Genomic DNA, 19,101 nt, shown 5'->3' on the forward strand with positions numbered 1-19,101 from the left:
ACGTTCTGCCATGTTTAATATCTTTTTCTAGCAGAAAAAATAATGAAGGGTGGACATTCTCCGTCAAAGGTGTTAAGTTGAGCGCAGAATTCATCGTTCCACAAAGTATGAGAAGCTGTGCAGGTTCTGGAGCAGCATCAGCACCACACGTTGCATTAAGCTGGAGGTGCATTGTTTAAGGCTGGTTTTTAAATGTTTCGCTGACGATGGACCAATGGGATTCCTGAATATAATTCACAACATTTTTGGCTAAAAATCCCGAAAAAACAATATTAATTTCTGCATGATGTGACCTTATAAAACTGAAAATTTTGATGTACAAAACAATGATTACTTAGCTACGCGATAGAATGAGTCATTCCATTTTCTTCCTTTTCGTTCAGGCATTAACCTAGACGCCTTCCTCTGCAACTGTCTGGCTGTTGGGCTTGTCAGGACCCCGTCTCTTGTATGGACATAACAGTTTTAGATTTCCGCTGAATTCAAAAATTATGCTGCAGAGCTTGTTGTTGTAAACTTTTAATCATCTCGTAGGATCAGATTTTGCAGCTATAATGTCTTTACCTCCAGAAAAAACCTCCGAACTGAAGCAGATTATTCAGAGTCACCTGAAGAAGGTAAGAAAATTTAACGCGCTAGTGTTGTATCCTCTGTTTTCAAGAGTTTGCACTTTAGATTTACCGTCCTTTATGATTATTTTTTGTGCATGAATTCTTATAGCTGTTATGTGTTTTAAACCCCGACCACCCTTCTGACCAACAACAAACAACTTCATCAAATATTTAAGATGGCATTACTAGTAACTTTTCGAAGGAGGAATTTTTTTTCTTCAGATTCCCAAAGAAGGGTTGAATTAAAAGAGATAATCATAAAAGCTATGTCATTTCAAACACTACTCTCATCACTACAGCAGCCAGCTAAAAAGGCAATAACAGAGATCAATAATCATAAAAGTCAATGTTGGGATTGTGACCCAAGGCTACAGCTGTTGCGTTCGAGGATCATTAAGAACCAACATGTTTTATGAAGTTGGAAGTATATTTTTTAAGTTGATTAACCTTTTCTTAAACCTGAGTTTTTTTTAAATATATTGTAACGATCCAGCCAGACCGTCACTTAAGCGGGGTAGCGTAAACCAACTGCTCATGAGGGAGAACTGTCCGAGCCCCATATACCGCACGACCCCGGTTGGTCTCAGACAGGAATTAACACAAGCAGAGGCACAGTCACCTTTCGAGCATCAAGCCCTATTATTCCAACACACTCAAACAGTCTAACAGCATGGACTGTCGCTTCAGTGCACAACCCTCTGACTCAAGGTTTCACCCTAAAGCTCCCCACTTCCCATGAGCCTTAGGGGCTGAAGGCGGGGCCAACCCCTCAGCTCAACATACATTAGGGCTGCACGATATGAGGAAAACTTGCGATATGCGATATTAGTGATCAATATTGCGATAACGATAAATTTGCGGTAAATAAACAAATAGAAAAATAAACAAAAACATCATTCCCATTTCATTGCAACAGTTTAAAAATTACACTCCAAATGACCCTCATCGACATGGGGGACAAACATCTAACATAATAGGCCTCCATCTGATTGGTTAACAATGGAAAGGCGTCCATCTGATTAGTCAAAGCATAAAGGTATTTATTTGATTCGTTAAATGCTTCAAGCTGCTAGAAGATTGTTTTAACACATTTTGGGTTTGCGATTTATTGCGATATTCGCCGTCTTTTGTGATATGCATATTGCAGAGCTGGATATTGCGATAACGATAAATTTGCGGTATATTGTGCAGGCCTAACATACATCATTATCTTCATCTTCTATGTGACATTAAAGCCTGTGTGATTGTAAAAACCTGCGGCTCAAAAATCTAGTTACCATAATCTAAAGCTGTTAGAGGACCCACTCCAAAGAAAATGGTGTTTTTAACATGTTCTTGTAGCATTTTTCCGATGATTGTAGACATTTATAAAGACAATTAAGATTAAAATTGCATTTCTGAGTATCTCTTTTAGATAGATAGATAGATAGATAAATGACTTTGTTAATCCCACAATGGAGAAATTTTAATTATCTGTGGCAGCAAAAACGACATTCAGAAATAATCTATATAATACAACATCAAAAAAGGACATCAAAAATGACATTCATATTAAATTATTAAAAATGATTATTAAAATTATTGTGAAAATTATTATGACAATTATTATCAAAAATGAGATTCGTATTAAATATTAAATAAATAAATACAGCTTCAAAAGTGTAAAAAAAAACACGTGATCAACTGTATAAACCTGTATCATGTAAAACATTTTAACAAATTATTTTGAACTGATGAAAATAATACAGTTTGAAAATGGTTGTAGTTGAAGCTACAGGCTCCCTGCTCTGCTCTATTCTGATGCATTCACTGTCAGACAAACAGATCCATGTACGTCTTTGTTTTCCTCGTCTGAGCTGGAATCTGGCTTAGATCTGTACAGCAGGATAGCGCCGATATTGCTCGCCATCTTTGTTGCACCGCTAATGTTAGCTTGGGGGTGTGAGGGGACTGTAAGCTAGCAGGAGAGAATGTAATCATAGGGTTAATGGGAAATGATGGCAGGCTCACTCCACACCAGCAGTCCTGCCCACAACTTGGAGGTGAATTTCTAATGAACTCCTGCCGCTCTGCAGAAACTATGTCCTAACAAGATTAAAATACCACTGGAAACAATTTTACAATAGAGCAAAAGATGATTGGCGTAGATTTTTAAGGCACAGTCCCCATGCTTGGTCTAACTGCTGTCTGTTCAAACTGTCTGTTCCTCTTCCCTGCTGAGGTTAAGTTCGAGGAACTTCTAACACAACCTTTTATTTCTGTTCCTCAGATGAACATCCACGGGAAAATCCAAGAGGTGCTGGCGGAGACTGCAAGGGTGGATCCCGGCTCTGGACGTTTGTCGGAGGAGGATTTCAGACGTGCTCTACAGCGCAGAGGCATAATAGATGATGTGATGAAAGACCTCCGTTTCAGCCAGGTGTTCTCGCCTCTCACTGACAGATCACATGTTAGAAACGAAGAGAGCTGTCTCTATTCAGAAAAGACTGAGGAACTCTATCACTAACTGCCTGCCTTTGTAGGAAAAAGCAACAAAAACAGCATCAGGATTTCCATCTAAGCCTTTCAGTCATTATGGTGACAAAGAAATGACCGAGCTGAGACAGAGTAAGAGAAATTATGATGCGGTGCACAGTGTCGTGTTTGTGTCATACTTGTTTTAATTTTTCTTACTTCTTGCAAATCAACGTAGACCCATCAAGGCAGTACCTGCATCTCCAAGTTCTTGGTGGGAAGGCCTTTCTGGAGCACCTGCAGGAACCACAGCCGTTACCTGGTCAGGTGTCTTCTACGTTTACACTCTACCTACATTTCCGCGACCAGAGGTTTGGATCTAAGCCTGTGCCCTGTACCTGTGAACCAGACATGAGGGAAAACTTCCTCCTGGAACTCTGCAGGGACAATGCAGGTAGGAGGAAAGTAACTGTTTAGAGGTTAGTGAAGATGAGCTTGAACTTAGGTTCCAGGCTTAAAAAATACATCTCCTCCTTGAACCTAATCATGACTTCTTTTCTTGTTAAAGATGGAGGTAAAGTGATGGATGCAGCCTCTATGCTGTCTATATGCGACCCTATCCACTTTGTCCTGATCAAGACGGACATTTCTGGTGAGACGACGCTGGTGTCGTCCTATTTCCTGGATTGGAGGCCAGTTCTCAGCTCAACAAACAGCAAGACTTGTTTTGCTGTGGAGTTAATGGGAGTTGGTAAGCCACCCTGATTGTTATGGTCGGATAAGCAACCCCTACTTTTAAATAATATATTACCTTTGGCACACTAAAGAATGAATTTATTTTTAAATGAGTTAATTTTGTAGGTCATTTTCCTACCTGGAAGTAAAACGTCTCGATCTCTGCGGCTCCGCCTTTCTGTCCTTGTGGGTGCCGCCCATTTCATGACATCATCCTCGGCAGCATGTCTGCCTTTCACCCACAAAAACAAACAACATCTGAACTTTTGCAAAGATGGATGTTCATATTGTGGAGCAGGGCTGCTCATTCCTGGTCCTTTAGCTCTACCACCCTGTCTGTTTTCCAGATCTCCAAGCTCTGCTAGCTGCTGAATGAGGGTGTGTGTGTTAGCGTGGGGGTGGGTTGGCACCGCAGACTCTTCCTGGAAGGGGCTGTTCCTCACTTTGTAATGCTGCAATGTGAGGGTCCACCCATTTTTGTGGATTGGGAGGGGCTGGGGCTCAGAACGCAGGTTTTTAGAGGAATACTCAGAGATGTGTGAACGGATCACAATACTGCTTTGGGGTTGTTTTTTGTGAGGAATGAACATTATTATACATTTAAAAGCTTAAAAAGTTGATTCTGCTGGATACAGACCCTTTAAACCAGGGTTTCTCAAAGTTTTTGTAGCGGAGGGCCAAATGAAGAACTCTGCATTAGACTGGGGGCCAATTTTGGTTTAAAAAAATGGATAAACAGAAAAGGTTGTTTTTAATAACTTGGATGACCAAGTGTCATTGTACAGTTAACCAGGCCCAGGCTGTGCAGAGACTAATGCACGGAGCATCAGTCAAAACACTCTCAGCAAAGCGGGTTAAAGTTCTGCAGAACCTCCCAGCAATAGATTGTAGTCCAGCGACCTGATGGATCAGAGTGATGTGTACAACGCTCTGAAACAAGGCCAACGTCATGGCGATGGTGTGCGAGAAAGCTGAGCTGCAGCTGCAGAGCAGACTGTCATGGAAATAAAGCATCTTTGCCACATGAAAGCATCTCCTTCATCTGTCATGCTGCTGCATCATCATCATAACACTTTATTGATGTTTTTCCCCTTTATTCTTGAAGCACCGTTCAGGCTCCTAAACCATTGAAAAGTACTGGAGAAGCTACATTTACCAATATTGGAAATAAACATCACTTTATTTCGTCAATCATACTTTTAGAACCTTATTAGTTAAGGCACATTCATTCTTTTTTTTTTCTTATACTGAAATATATTTTTTTGTGGAAATCAGACAAAGTATACTGTTCCTTTTCTATATTTTAACTTACCAAAACAAAAGCAGTGTGAATTTGAGATACAGTTGCAGTGCTTAACATTGTGATCATTAAATAAAATGGATTTTTACCATTTCATCACTATGGAAGACATTAATATTCAGGTAGTTTTTTCTAAGTGATACCCCCAAAAAAAATAAAAATAAAAAAGAAGTGTTCTGGTAGAACGTCGGGATACGTATAGTATGATCAGACTCTTGGCAATACACATCCGTAGATTATAGCACCAGTCAAATGCATACGTCTGCCTTTTTATGGATGTTTTAAAGTGACATTTTTCTTGTATTTATATTTGGATTTTGAACCAGAGATGCTTAAACACGCGGTAAAAAGAAACCTTAAAAGGTGGAGGAGGGGATCTTTCTTCAAGTAGATTCCAAAAGTAAAACAAGTTTTTTTTTTGTCTTATAAACGCTTATGCTGTACTAATAATTTCTTGAACCACAGGAAGTGAATGCAAAGTGCCAGCTGGTGTTCTGACAGTCAACCTGGAGCTGTACCCTCCTCCAGCTGTGAATCTAAGTGCAGATGTCATCAGCACACAGGTCAGCAGCATTTCTGAAATCAAGTTTCTGAAACCATCCGTTGAATCACCAAACTCTGATTCTTAATGAAGGCACCCTAAAGTAACTTAGTGAAAACCCTGACGGGATAGAAACTGCTGGAAGCCAGAAGAATAAATGGAGTTTATTTAAACGACTCGCTCTCTCATTTTGTTTAATGTTTTTTTTGCCAAGTCCTGATGTAGAAGTGTTTGCTTTTTGTTGGTTTATTCTGGTGTTTCTCTTCAATAAATCAAAACAAAGGTTTAAATATCGGATATTTGTATCAACCAAAAGAAGCTGGAAGGTATTGTGTTTCTGTGACCCGTGTGTGATTGTCCTGCAGCAGTCACTGGAGAGGACGAGGACGGCAGAGAAGGACAGGCTCTTCTTGGTTTATGCTAAACAATGGTGGCGAGAGTTCCTGGAGATTCGGGCGTCTCATCAGTCCAAGCTGGTCAAAATATTTGCACAGGTTAGTTCTGAGATATTTTAAAAAAAAGATGTTATTAAAAAAAAATTACAGCTGCAATGTCATTAACTGATAATTCACTTGCTGTGATCATCAGATCATCATCAGACTTCCTTTTGTATCTGGAAACATTTTTTTGGGGAGGAGATTGGTTCAAATCATGATGCATGATTCTAGAAATTACCGATATCTGCTGCTTTTTATGTTCTGTTTGCTTCAGTTCTTTTCCAGAACGTTTAGCCCTATGCTTCTGTTGTGTGTCTGCAGGACGAGAACGGCGTAAACCGACCCGTCTGCTCTTATGTGCGTGTCCTCCGGGCTGGCCGCCTCCTGGAGAGCTCGCGCCACGCTGCCCGCTTCGTCAGCCTGCTGGCCCACGAGAGGGCTCCGATGCTTGGAGGAGGAACGGGCAAGCAGGAGCAGTGGTGCACGTTGATGGCTTTTCTGTGTCGAGGAAAGGTGGGTGTCTGCTGCTGAACATCCACAACACAGATGGTCTGACTTTCAGACGCTGTTGATGTTTTCTGGTCTGTGGCAATAGCATCAAAGTTTGTTTCCATGTTTCTTCAAACCTTTCCTTTTCTGCCTTTTTCATACATGAGCTCCCCCAACCTGTGGCTTTATCATCCTGTAACTGAGGCCAGTCTCTCACTTCATTCCAATGGGTTTCAGGTTGACTTTAGTCCAGGATATGCACAAAAGAGGCATTTGGGACCTCAATATACCTGCACTTTCTTTTGGGCTTAAACGGTAACATCAAGTTGCAGGTTTTGATGAATCTTTCCATCAGCAGGCTGATGAAGTTCAGACTCAAGTCTGCTATAAGTTCTGGGTGTTGGTAGACTTGGCCGCTGTGCAGCTCATCCTTACAGTGACCTGTTGTTTTGAGTTTTGGTTGGCTCTGAGATTCCTCAGTCTGAGTACAATCCGTTCTCTGAGAGGAACAATTGAACCAAACGGCCACCATAGCCGGTCGTCATGTGATGTCAGCAGAGAGCCGCAGATATACTTGGAGCAACAATGCAACAGCAACTCGCTGAAATGTAATTGGATGAATGCAGGCTCATTGAGACAACTTTAAACTGTTTGGGCAGTGGCAGGTCGGCCGATGATCGAAGGATCGGAAGGATCCCCGCTCCCCCCAGTCAGCTGTCGTTGTGTCTTTGGGAAAGACACTTCACCCTCCCTACCTCCAGTGTGGTTCCACTGGTGTGTGAATGTGTATAAATGTCCCGGTGATGGTCAGCGTAATGGCAGCCATGCCTCTGTCAGTCTGCCCCAGGGCAGCTGTGGCCACATCAGTAGTTACATCACCAATGAGGAGTGAATGAATAATGGACACATTGTAAGAACTTTGAGCAACTGGAAAAGTGCAGATAAATCCAATCCATTATTATTATTATTTTTTTCCAACAATCTGTTTGTCAAAAACACTTATCAGTACCATCTTAGATGTCGCCTCCTCATTAACCGCCTTGCAGCACCATGGCTCCGTAGTTCCAAAGGAAAAAGTGTTTCACCTGACATTGGGACAGAGGTTCAAAATTGGTCATTAAAATATAAAGTTTGAATTAGTGAACTATTCCTACAAGGATTGCAAAGCTCCGGACTTCCACGATTTCTGCCTCTAATTGCTTTACCCCACCCTCGTAATTCCTGGCCAATGACTGAAGAGATCTTTAGTCATGTGGTTTTCTTGACACGCTTTAGTTGGAAACAGAAATCTCCGGCAGACGCCAGTCTGAATACAGACCAAACGCAAGGTTCAGGACTCGATCTGGACCAAAGGATTTTTTCCAGTCTGAACACGCCCTAAAGGTCGCCCCAGGTTATGTACTGTCTGTCAGCTTCAGAAGCGTTGGTAAAAATGAAATATCAAAAGGTCACGTGAGCAGAAGCAAACATCAGTGATCCGGTGACCCTTAGTGGGTTATTATTGTTGGTGTGATTAGGACCCTCGTCTGCTGGACGAAGATGTCAGAACAAGATTGGAGATTAATGACTGGAAATGTCTCGGAGCCCCCTCCTTCACTTCACAGAGCAGAACTGCAGCCCTGCCTTCAGGCAGCATTGACAGCAGGCCTCGCCCCGAATGATTCAAAGTGGCTCTTCTAATTATATGTCTACAGCTGAAGTGAACAAAGGTGGACGTTTCTTTGTTAAGGTTATGAATTCTTACATTAAAACTGACAGATTTTTCTTTGCCTGAGAAATTATAAATGTTTTTAAATTAATAGTTTTTTCAGATCAATATTGTATTTTGCAAGTGAAGATCATTTTTTAATTGATTCCCCTATGCAGACCAACGGAACCTACCCTTCCAGAAGTCTGGTTTTGTGTCCTGTGGGCTTCATGCTGGCGTCCAGCCTCTGCTGACTGATGTGATTGCTGTCATGTTGAACAGAACTGAGATTCCAGGAAGCTCCCTTTAAGCCATGCAGTGAGTGTGCAGCCTGCTGCAAAAAGTCAGCTGGCGCACATTCCTTACAAAAAGTCCAAACAAAACCTTTTAAACTAAAACAATGTTGTTTGACCTGCCAGGAACAGATCTAATAAAGTTACTGTCTTTTCAAAAAGCATGTTTTTGTGCCAAAACAGTAAATCCATGGAACATCTGCACTTTTGGGTGGTTCTGTAAGCAGACAAATTACAGATTAAAGGTAGCTGAAGACAGACAGGGAGATCTGATGCTATTCATGTGAATATCCATGAACATTCATGTGGGACAGAAAGCAGCACGCTTTGCCTTACTGCATTTCTGAGAAGAACAAAGTGTTATTTCTGTAGAAAGAGGATTTTTGCAGAGCTGGCCTACTGCTGCACTTTTATCTCCCAACTTGATAGCGGGAAATTCTGCAGACCACAACAGGATAGATGGTTCAGTCCCTCTCCTCTGTGTCTGGAGGCACACGCAGCTCGCCTCACAAAGTGGCCCTTGTCAGCTGTGATTCATGGCTTTCATTCCAGGAAAAATTAATTTAGCTTCATCCCTCGCCAGCCTGCTCTAACACTCCCATCCGTATTAGCACTTTTGGGAAACATCTATCCTTGTGACTTCCAACAGCGTGAGGCAGCTTCCAGCAGGAGTGGTGTGTAGCTCAGCCCAGACCTCGCCACGGAAAAACCGTGCAAGTGAAGGACGAGTGGACATGTCTGTCATGTCAAAAAGACTCATCTGTTCTGTTTAGACTTCTGAGGAAGACTGTGAGGAGGTTAAAATGTGCCTTTAATCATTTTCAGAGACAGTTTTTGTAAAATGATTATTTAGTCTGTTGTAGTTTCCAAACATGCAGTTCTAACGCACCGTTTAATGCATTGAACGTAAAAGTGATTCATTTCCTAAGGAGACAATTGAATAGCTTCCTCACCTCAACTGGAAGGTCATACAATCAAAGTTTTGTTAAGTAAATGTTTTTAAAGTAAAGTGTGAGTATCCAATCCATAAGAATTAAAGCAGTTTTTATATTAAAATAGTGAATATTTTAAAATGTAAAATACTTTTTAAATGTGGTAACGGTTCCTATAAAGTTCCACTCTAACCATCTTTAGATGATTTTTAGATCTTTTAGTTATGATGATGGCATTTTTAGACCAAATCAAAAACCATGTGTGGTTTTTCTAGGACATAGTTTCTGCAGAGCAGCAGGGGTTTGTTGGAAATTCACCTCTGAGTTGTGGGCGGGGCTGTTGGTGTGTGGAAGTAAGCCTCGGCTGACCTCGCCGCGTCACTTCACCTACCAATTCCAGTCGCTTCCACTTTGTTATCAAACCACTGACAGCATGGAAACGTGACGGCTGAAAACAGACGCATCCTGTCATCACGCCAATAAAGTTGTAATAGTTTGCTGTTATGCAGCACTAACATGCACAGATGTCATGGGCTGTGTCCAAATTCCTTCTCTACTCACTACATAGTGCACTATACAGTGGTCTCAGCTGCAGTTGTTTTAAAGTGCTTTATAAATAAAGTTGATGATGATGATGATACAGTGCATTCTTCATTTGAAGTGCTGTCCAAATCTACAATTCCAAAATCGAGTGCCACAGAAATTTCCCATAAGTCTCTGCGAAAAACCAGTGTTTGTCGATGCTCACTAGATTGGAGAGTATAGACCACAATGCATTGCGTCTGAACAATTTTTGCCAAAAAAATGTATTTAAATGTATTTTTTAAATAAACATCAATTTTTTTATCTTCAGACGACAGTGGATTCATAAATAATCGTCGCAAAAAGCTCACATCAATGAGATTTTGACTTCGTGAAATCGATGACGTCATATTCGCCCTTAAAAAAAAAAGTGAGCATGGTGTCCAGATTGCTTTTTAAATCCAGGGCGCTAGATGTTCCCACACTATATAGTTTTTTAGTTGTTAGGGGTTAGGGTGGGAATTCAGACACAACAATGGTTTGTATTCTTTGTATTTGGTAAAGTCTGCAGAGCCTTTAAGAAAACCAGAGTCACTGAGAGCAGAAACTCAAGAATCTTTCTGGAGTTTGGTTTGCTGAAGTCTCTTTAAATGAACAAAGCAGGCTTCAATAGGGCATCCATCAATCATTGACTTCATCCTCCACAGGGAGACTGTGAGGACCACGCTACTCTGCTGTGCAGCCTTCTGCTGGGCTTCGGCCTGGACGCCTATGTTTGCATGGGGACCAAGGCAAAGGGGGTTCCACACACCTGGGTCATGACCCGGGGAACTGACGGGACCATTACCTTCTGGGAAAGTCTGACAGCACACAGGTCTGTGTCTTTCTTCATGTACACAAAGTATAAAACCCTCTGCAGGACTTTGATGGGGCACAGGAGTTAATAAACGTGTTGGAAAAATATGGGACCTGTATTTATCCCCAGTCTCAAATGTCATGTTGTGGTTTTCTCCCTTCTTCAATGAAACTCTTGAACTACGTTCACACTGTGCATGTAATGCGCGTTCAAGACCGTGCTGAACGCAGGTTCTTGAAGGCTTTTAGCCTTCGAGGAAGACCCTGTAAGCGGCAGTAGCAGCTTTAATTTTCTTTATAGTCTAAGGTGGTTCTTCCGTCTCTCACTGACTCTTTTATCCCCAAAGAAACTTTCCAAATAGGTTTTTTTTTGTTTGTTTCTCTTTAGCTTTTTAGCTTTGGCCGTTTAACTTAGCGGTCAGAGCCGTTGCTTTAAGTCACATGACGTGTTAAGACAGATGGATGTGGTGAACAGAATCTGGTATTTTTCCAAAATAAAACTTCCTTTAGTATCAGAAAGTGAAAAAATGGAAATAATCAAAGTTAGTGCATTTTTTTCTGTCTGTGGCCCACAGACCAGTCCGCGACCCAGGGGTGGGGGACCACGGTCTAGAGCAGCGATGTTTTGGGGCTGTTGCTGGGCAACGCTAACTTTGACTCCCTCCAAAGATTTTCTATGGAGTTGAGATCTGGAGACTGGCTTGGCCACTCCAGGACCTCGAAATTCTTCTTACAAAGCCACTCCTTTGTTACTCGGTCAGTGTGTTTGGGATGGTTGTCATGCTGAAAGACCCAACCATGTTTAATCTTAAATGCCCTTGTTGATTGAAGGAGGTTTTCACTCAAATCTGATGATGCATGGCCCCATTCATTATTTCCTTTACACGGATCAGTCGTCCTGGTCCCTTTGCTGAAAAACAGTCCCAAAGCATGATGCTTCCACCCCTATGCTTTACAGTAGGTATGGTGTTCTTTGGATGCAATTCAGCATTCTTTCTCCTCCAAACGGTAGAGGTCTTATCAGATAGTTGTATTTTGGTTTCATGTGACCATAGGCCAATCGTCTTTTGGATCCTTCAAAAGCTCTCTAGCTATCTTTAGACGGGGCTGGACATGTTCTGGCTTTAGCAGGGGGACACGTCTGGCCCTGCAGATTGATGGTAGCCCTTGTTACTTTGGTCCCAAAGTCTGCAGGTCATTCACTAGGTCCCCCCCTGTGTGCTTTTGGGATTTTTGCTCACCGTTCTTGTGATCATATTGACCCAAGAGATCTTGAGGGGAGTCCCAGATGGAGGGATATTCTCAGTGGTCTTGTATAATCTTTCTTCTATTTCCTAATAATTGCTCCCACAGTTGATTTCTTCACACCAAGCTGCTTACTTGATGCAGATTCAGTCTTCCAGCCTGGTGCAGGTCAACAATTTGGTTTCTGGTGTCTTTAGACAGCTCTTTGGTCTTGGCCATAGTGGAGTTTGGAGTGTGACTGTTTGAAGTTGTGGACGGTTGTTCAAACACGTGTTCTTAATACAGGTAACCAGTGGAGGACTTATGATCCTCTTTCAGAAGAAGTTACAGGTCTGTGAGAGCCAGAAATCTTGCTTGTTTGTAGATGATCAAACACTTATTTTCCACCATAATTTACAAATCAATTCTTTAAAATCAGTGATTTTCTGGATTTCTTTTCTCATTTTGTCTCTCATAGTTGAGGCATACCTATGATAAAAATTACAGGGGGCTGTCATGTTTTTATATGGAAGAACCTGCAAAATTGGGAGCTGACTAAATAATAAGTAATATTTTTTTGCCCCACTGTATCACGCTGAGCTCAGAGTTGAGAACGCAAAATCAAAGTGCGAGATTTGAGACAATGTGCTTGAACAGTTTGTCTTGCAGATATTAAAATGTATTTTGAAATAATAAAAAATATGTTTTTAAAGCAAACATTTAATATTTTTATTTGCTACCTAGACATTTTTTTTTCCTAAACTAAACATTTTGCTTGCAGTTAAGGACATTTTTATTTCAAATCTATGACTTTTGTTCTCATTGTGGTGGCACAAATATTACTTCATACATGACTACTTTTCAAATGATTGGCACTTCCATGAATTTAAAAAGACGCTTACCAAACGCCACTATCAAATCAGAGTCTCTGATTGGTTAAAGTTGGTTGAACTTTCAACGCCGTTTCAATGGCTGCACATTTTGTACATGGAGCCTAAAAATGGACTTGCATAGCGACCAGTGAACGCAGGAGTTTTGAGCACGATAGCCTGAAACATTTATATACGGGTTTACATGGACTTTGGATTAGCAGTGGTCACTTGAACGGGCGTTTCCGAGCCCGGTGGAAACGTAGCGTTAAGGAAAAGGATTTAGCTGCAATGAGCTCTCTGTTGTGTTAGCAGGGTATTCCAGAAACTCCTAAAGTTTTAGAGTTCAACATTAGAACCCACTGTGCTTATTCTATGTGTGATCAGGTATTTGCATCGGCCCGTGGATCCAGATGCCCCTCCCCTGTCCCCACAGCCCAAACCGTCATCGCCCTATCGCACTGTGGGCTGTGTCTTCAACCACCAGACCTTCATGGCCAACTGCCAGCCCTCTGATTCTGTGGAGCTCTGCGTGTTTGACTTCCAGGTGGGCTCATGGTCTTCACAGGGTCGCATGTTGGTCACATCATGCAGTGCACTGATCTTTGCCTCGAAGACTCAAATGCTGCCTTTGTGGGTATTTTGTTTTGTAAATAAATGGTGTGTCTTAATGTATTCGAATGTAAAAAAGTAAATGTAGTCTCCGAAATCCTCACATCAGGCTCCACTTTGTGGGAAGAGAGAACATCCACTGGGGTTTCGGTAGTGGGTCAGTGTGAACTCTGTTGTCCCTCAGAATCCGTCCCGGTGGAAAGCCATGAGTGAGGAGGCTCTGAGGTCAGTTTGTGGCCCAGGCTCCTGCACCTCCCTACCCCCTCTGCCTCCTCTATGTGCCCCGTCTCTGGATCCTTCAGCAGCCAGCAACCAGCTTGAGATGGAGATGCGCTACCTGGTGTATGAGCACAGGAAGGTAAAGTGGTTTTAAGTTTGATGGAAAACCTACATATACAACCTACATGATACAAAGTGGGCCACCTGTGTGCAGCAGAAAAGGTTGAGTACAAACTATTGGTCATAGAAATTCCTTAAAAAAACATGTTCATTTATTGTTTGTGGGATTGTAAATGAGCCATCTGCTTCAGGACCTAGATCTGGGAACAGTGTGGGACGACCATCTCTGCTACCTGCTGTCCTCGGCTCTGTCCGCTTATGAAATGGAGCGTTGCACTGGAGTTTCCTGCGGCAATGAAGAGTTCCAGGACGCAGTGAGGAGGGCTGTGCCAGACGGACAAACCTTTAAAGGTTTCCCTATACACTTCCTGCACCGCAACGCTCGCAGAGCCTTTGCCACCTGCCTCAGGTACGATCTTTCTGGAGAACTGATGATGCATTCACACTGGACGCGATTTGCGCATCAAATTTGCTTCTGCCGCCTCTCTCTTGACACGCATCAAATTAACTGCTCCACACCCGACGACGGAGCAACTGCCATAGTTTTTCTGGACTTCATTCGTTGCCACATCTTGAATAACATGGATGATGTTGAGCGAAGAACTTGGGTTTATATGTTTTGGAGAGTTCTACAGAGGCGCCAGCAAGCTCGTTGCCATGTCTGTGTTCACCAGATCCTTCAGAGTTTCTCCCGGTGCTTAACTCCAGCAGCGAGAGCTGCGCCTGGATGACGGCAGTTTTAAACATTACTACTGTCTGTCTGTGGCTCAGTTTGAGTATGAACTGGCTGGGGGGAAAATAAAAATAAAACGGGGTTCTTTTTTTTTTATTGCCTCGATGAAAATAAGATAAACATGGAGCTAAAGCGATCGCGGCACCTGCTGTGGCTCTCTGTCCGCTGGCCAGCTAACTACCCGTGGGCCAGCATAGTGACTGCCAGGCCCTAGGCAGCGGTGCTCGCTCGATCCCCTTCCCCTGCTTGCTCGCTTGCTATGCTGAGTTGCAAAGGGGGTGGGGGGGTACACCCTGAACAGCGCCGCCTAGGGTCCGGCCGGACCGCTCTGCCATCGTAGTAGTCTTAATTCGACCTGACAACCCCGCGGCCCCAGCGGGTTAAGAAGATGAATGGATACATCAAGCAGCCATATTGGATGTATTTGTTTACCCTTTGACCGAGCCACTGTAAACGTCACTTGCCCAAAGCTGAGTCCCTAACTGGCGCGTCAACCTCGCCGTGCCACGCCCACATAGGGCCACATGCCCTCAGATCGCTCTGTACATTGACTTAACATTGAAACTCAGTGCCCTTGAACACGCAAATCGTGTATGGCGTGAATGCACCACGAGTCTGACTCCTTTATGAGTTTTGCAAACTGTTATTCTGGATAACTAAAGGTAAAGTATTCTGGATTTATTTAGTCAGGAAACAAACACGGCACTGTTTGTTGTGGGTGACCCTCAGCTTTAGTCGACCTCAGTATGTTGGCCACAAAAGTGTCAGAGGTAACCAACACTCTGCCTGTTAAACAGGGGGTATCTTTTCAGGACTTGAATTTGACCTTAGCTCCAGTGAAAGGAGCTCTGAATACTTCAACAAACCAACAGGATTTAGCCAGATCCATCGTACTTTAGGCTCCTGTTCCACCACATCACTCTGTACCATTTCTCAAAGTGACACATGAATGAGCCAGTCTGAGCTTGACTTGCATGCACAAACTCCATTCTGTCCACTTCTGAGTTTGGACGTGCCACCACAACACCGAGCATCAACCTTGTAACCGGTTCTAGAAGACCACCTTCTGATGTCATTGTTGTTCCTGTGACAGCTAGACACTACAAGAAACAGGAAAAGGTTTCCAGATTCTTCCAACCCAAATGTCTGTTGTGTAAATGAGCCTGATAATAAGTACTTTTAGAAGACACAAAACCTGCTTTTGTATTTAGAGTGTTGGTACTTTAGTACTGCACAAATCCCTATAATTGTGTTTGTCATTTCTGTACACCCTCTCCCTCCTAGAATCAATTCACACAGGTGTTGCAGAATGTGTGGTTGTTGTTTTTTAACTGTAGTTGCAGAACAAATCTTCATATTTGTAAGCTTGGATCATGCTGTCACAGGGATTTATGAGCCGATCGCAGGGCTGCAGCTTTGGACTGCATTGCTGTGCAGACATTTGGTTTCTTTTTCTAAAGCTTTGTTGATTGTGGTGTTTAGCGTCGTAGACTAAAATGTATTTTTTTTTTTTTAGCGGATCTCATTTTTCTGTTCTGTGATCTTTCAGGTCTCCGTTCTGTGAGGAGATCATCTGCTGCCGAGGTGACAGTGTGAGGCTGGCCGTCCGTGTGTGGGTCTTCATATATCCTGAGAACGCGTGTGCCGTGTGGCTCATGTTTGCATGCAAATACCGCTCTGTACTCTAATGCTGCACAGCATCAAGACACTTTATGCAGACAATTTCTGATCACAAAACGTCTGAATCCATCATGAAATGACGGTAAAACCAGCAGTTACAGGAATATTCTGTTCTCAGATACCAGTTCAGGAATAAGCAAAATCTTCAGTTGTAAGTTTAGTTATTTATTTTTGGCAAATAAGATATTTTTTCTAACTGTGTTCTTTTATAGAAGCATTGTAAATGTATTTTTTTCCTGATTGCACATTTTTTCTTATGAACATTAAAGATGTTTATTTCTCCATGAAAAGCTGACTTTTGTTTGCATTAACAGGAGAGATTTCTACAAAACTAGCTTTTGAAAGAGATGAACGGTGCGTCCAGATCAAATCAAACGTCAGGTTTGTTTAGGTCAACAGAAAAATACAACAATCTGCAGCAAGAAAGAATGTGGTGGTCTCAGAAGGTGGGGGTGGGGGTGTCTGTCTTTAAGAGCATTGTCCCCATTAAGTAGAATGTGATTTTCAAAATAAAGAACCCGAAGAAAAGCTATGGAGGAGGTTGCAGGAAGAGCACATAGTGACGATGAAGATCACTGCTCACATCATCTGCCAACACAGCCACATGCCATTCATAGTTTTGACGCCTTCAGTGTGAATCTATAATTTCATAGTCATGAAAATAAAGAAAACTCTTTGAATGAGAGGGTGTGTCCAAACTTTTGGTCTGTACTGTATCTGAAGGATTTTGGGGATGTAGTCCAGGTCAGTGCTCTCTGTGGAGAACACTCACTTATCCTTCCACGTTCTCCTATCTCTGAAATCGATCTTAAACTTTTAAGTTGCAGTAAAGTTCAGAGTATCACTCATTAAACCCTTGTGCCATCCTTTGACCCCCCCCTTACTTTGACGTGTTCTCCCTACCATGACAAAGGTGGATAAAGGTGGAAAGATTTCATGTAATCCATGGACACCAGTGAAGATCACAAATCATTGAAGAAAAAAGGTTCAGAGCACTGTCTAGTGGGTCTAGATGACCCAACTCCCAACGTTAAAGTGCCTAGGATAGCACAAGGGTTACAGACTATTCAGATTCTTTTTTATTCCTGCATTTTCAGAACATCGCTGATTGATCCAAGCGATATAACTTGACATTTAATTTTCTTTTTCTTTAAGACTTTCCATGCAATGTAATTTCATTAAAATGTAATATCTGCTTAAGTTGAGAATCTTCACACTGAAGATGCATTAAATGGTTCTGGCAGATGCCAAAAAAAAGTGCATCAATGATGCAATTTCAGCCAAAGGATCAAAAATATCTAATATAGGAGGCAGCAGGTCCAAACTTGGACCGCCATGAAAATATGCATTTTTGTTTAAATCTTTTCTTCTTTGAGTAGAATCATGTTTTAGTTAGATTTTTTTTACTAAATCCCTTTCCTTTTTAAACATTTTTCTGAACAAGATTGGACATTGATATGTTAACTTCTTTTTTTTTAAAGACAGAGCTGATTTTTTTTAATGAGGGTGTCCTCTAAGTTCTTGACATGACTGCATATGTATATATATATATTTTATTTCTACTGAAACAACACAAGGGATTTTTTTATTTCATGACTTTTATTGAATGTTTTCTCATCCCCTCTTTTCATGTCGTTCCCTTAGGCCAGAGAAAATGGGTATTAAGGCTTTTAGCGTATGTTGTTCACAACTGTTATAAAGTTCAAAAGATCATTTTTAGCAAAAAGCAGGACACTTGAATTTTATTTTTTGAAGTATTTTGTAAGTAAGTTGAATTTATTTTGAAGTATACTTGAGTATACTGTATATAAAGACAGTGTACTAAAGTATGGATCATTTAGGTGTAGAAAGTATACTAACTGACTAACTTCTTTAGACTAAATTGGAACATTATAAGTTTACAACATATAGATTGTGTATAATCAGTAAACTTCTAGTATACTGCTTCACTTTTTGGATTGACTAAGTATACTACACTCAAATAGACTAGTGCTTGCCAAGGGAATCCAAAAAAGAGACGTTTCATCTGTTGGAGGAGAAAGAAACCTTGCAGCATCTTGTACCTGCGTGATTTAATGGCCGTTTGCAGACTCGCTCTAGAGCTCTTCAGACTAAATGCTGAAGGCGATGTCAGCCAGCTTTCAGTTTGCTTTCAGCGCCACATTTGACATAAATGTAGTTGGAAGTAGGAGGCAGTAGATGGAGCAGTTGGTCCAATATTGGCAGCTTCAGCGTCAGAGAACAGGACAAAGGAGCTGGAATCGCCTAAAAAAACTTCAATATTTTCAAGACACTACGCACAAATGCTCACCTTAAAGAATAATTCGAGTGTCATTCTATTAAAAGTATGTAAATGATGCACATTTGGAAGAAGTTCTATCGTAACAAAGCCATTTTTCTGAGCCTCTAAAACTTGGACCACTGAGCCCCAATTCCAAATGGTTTGTGTTTCTACCACTGCAGAAGTAAAGTGAGACTATAATGAGTACAAACCCTAGATTTAACAAATGTGATTCCACACACACACACATGAACAAGTCGGTGCCCTTGACCCCCTCCCTTTTGAAGTCGACTCAGGAATTGATCGCACGTCAGCCCAAACTTTGACGGGTACCCGGGAGGATGGCCAATTAATTAGACTTTTACCGGAGCTCATTTACTATTCCGCATCTCAGAAGGGAGGCAGAAAAAGGCAAGTAGAGAGCTAATGAATTATTCCTGCCTTCTTGTGGATGTCACACAAATGTGCACAAACACTCCAGTCATTACTGAACAGCACAGGATGAAT

The 19,101-nt window shown here is 41.8% G+C and overlaps 1 protein-coding gene across 2 annotated transcripts; it reads left to right on the forward strand.

The window, feature by feature from the left end:
- The first annotated feature begins 415 nt into the window (after positions 1-415).
- cep76 (centrosomal protein 76) lies at positions 416-16,603 on the forward strand. 2 transcript variants are annotated; one of them, XM_011484876.3, is made up of 13 exons: positions 416-617; positions 2,881-3,030; positions 3,134-3,218; positions 3,304-3,519; positions 3,634-3,816; positions 5,566-5,663; positions 6,007-6,135; positions 6,400-6,591; positions 10,709-10,875; positions 13,337-13,496; positions 13,746-13,919; positions 14,092-14,309; positions 16,183-16,603. In XM_011484876.3, exons 1-13 carry the CDS (start codon positions 555-557, stop codon positions 16,319-16,321), a joined length of 1,974 nt encoding a protein of 657 aa, XP_011483178.1. In that variant the 5' UTR covers positions 416-554; the 3' UTR covers positions 16,322-16,603. The 2 variants fall into 2 exon arrangements, with proteins under 2 accessions (XP_011483178.1, XP_020565590.1); XM_020709931.2 differs by having other exon boundaries at positions 6,010-6,135.
- The last annotated feature ends 2,498 nt before the right edge of the window (positions 16,604-19,101 follow it).

The sequence above is a fragment of the Oryzias latipes genome, chromosome 16 (assembly GCF_002234675.1).
Source record: "Oryzias latipes chromosome 16, ASM223467v1".
Classification (NCBI taxonomy): Eukaryota; Metazoa; Chordata; class Actinopteri; order Beloniformes; family Adrianichthyidae; genus Oryzias; species Oryzias latipes.

Excerpts from the sequence above, each read along its gene's own strand:
- cep76 (XM_011484876.3), top strand. The coding sequence starts at position 555 with ATGTCTTTACCTCCAGAAAAAACCTCCGAACTGAAGCAGATTATTCAG. Across the intron at positions 618-2,880 it reads TTCAGAGTCACCTGAAGAAG|ATGAACATCCACGGGAAAAT; the intron begins GTAAGAAAATTT and ends TCTGTTCCTCAG. Across the intron at positions 10,876-13,336 it reads GAAAGTCTGACAGCACACAG|GTATTTGCATCGGCCCGTGG; the intron begins GTCTGTGTCTTT and ends ATGTGTGATCAG.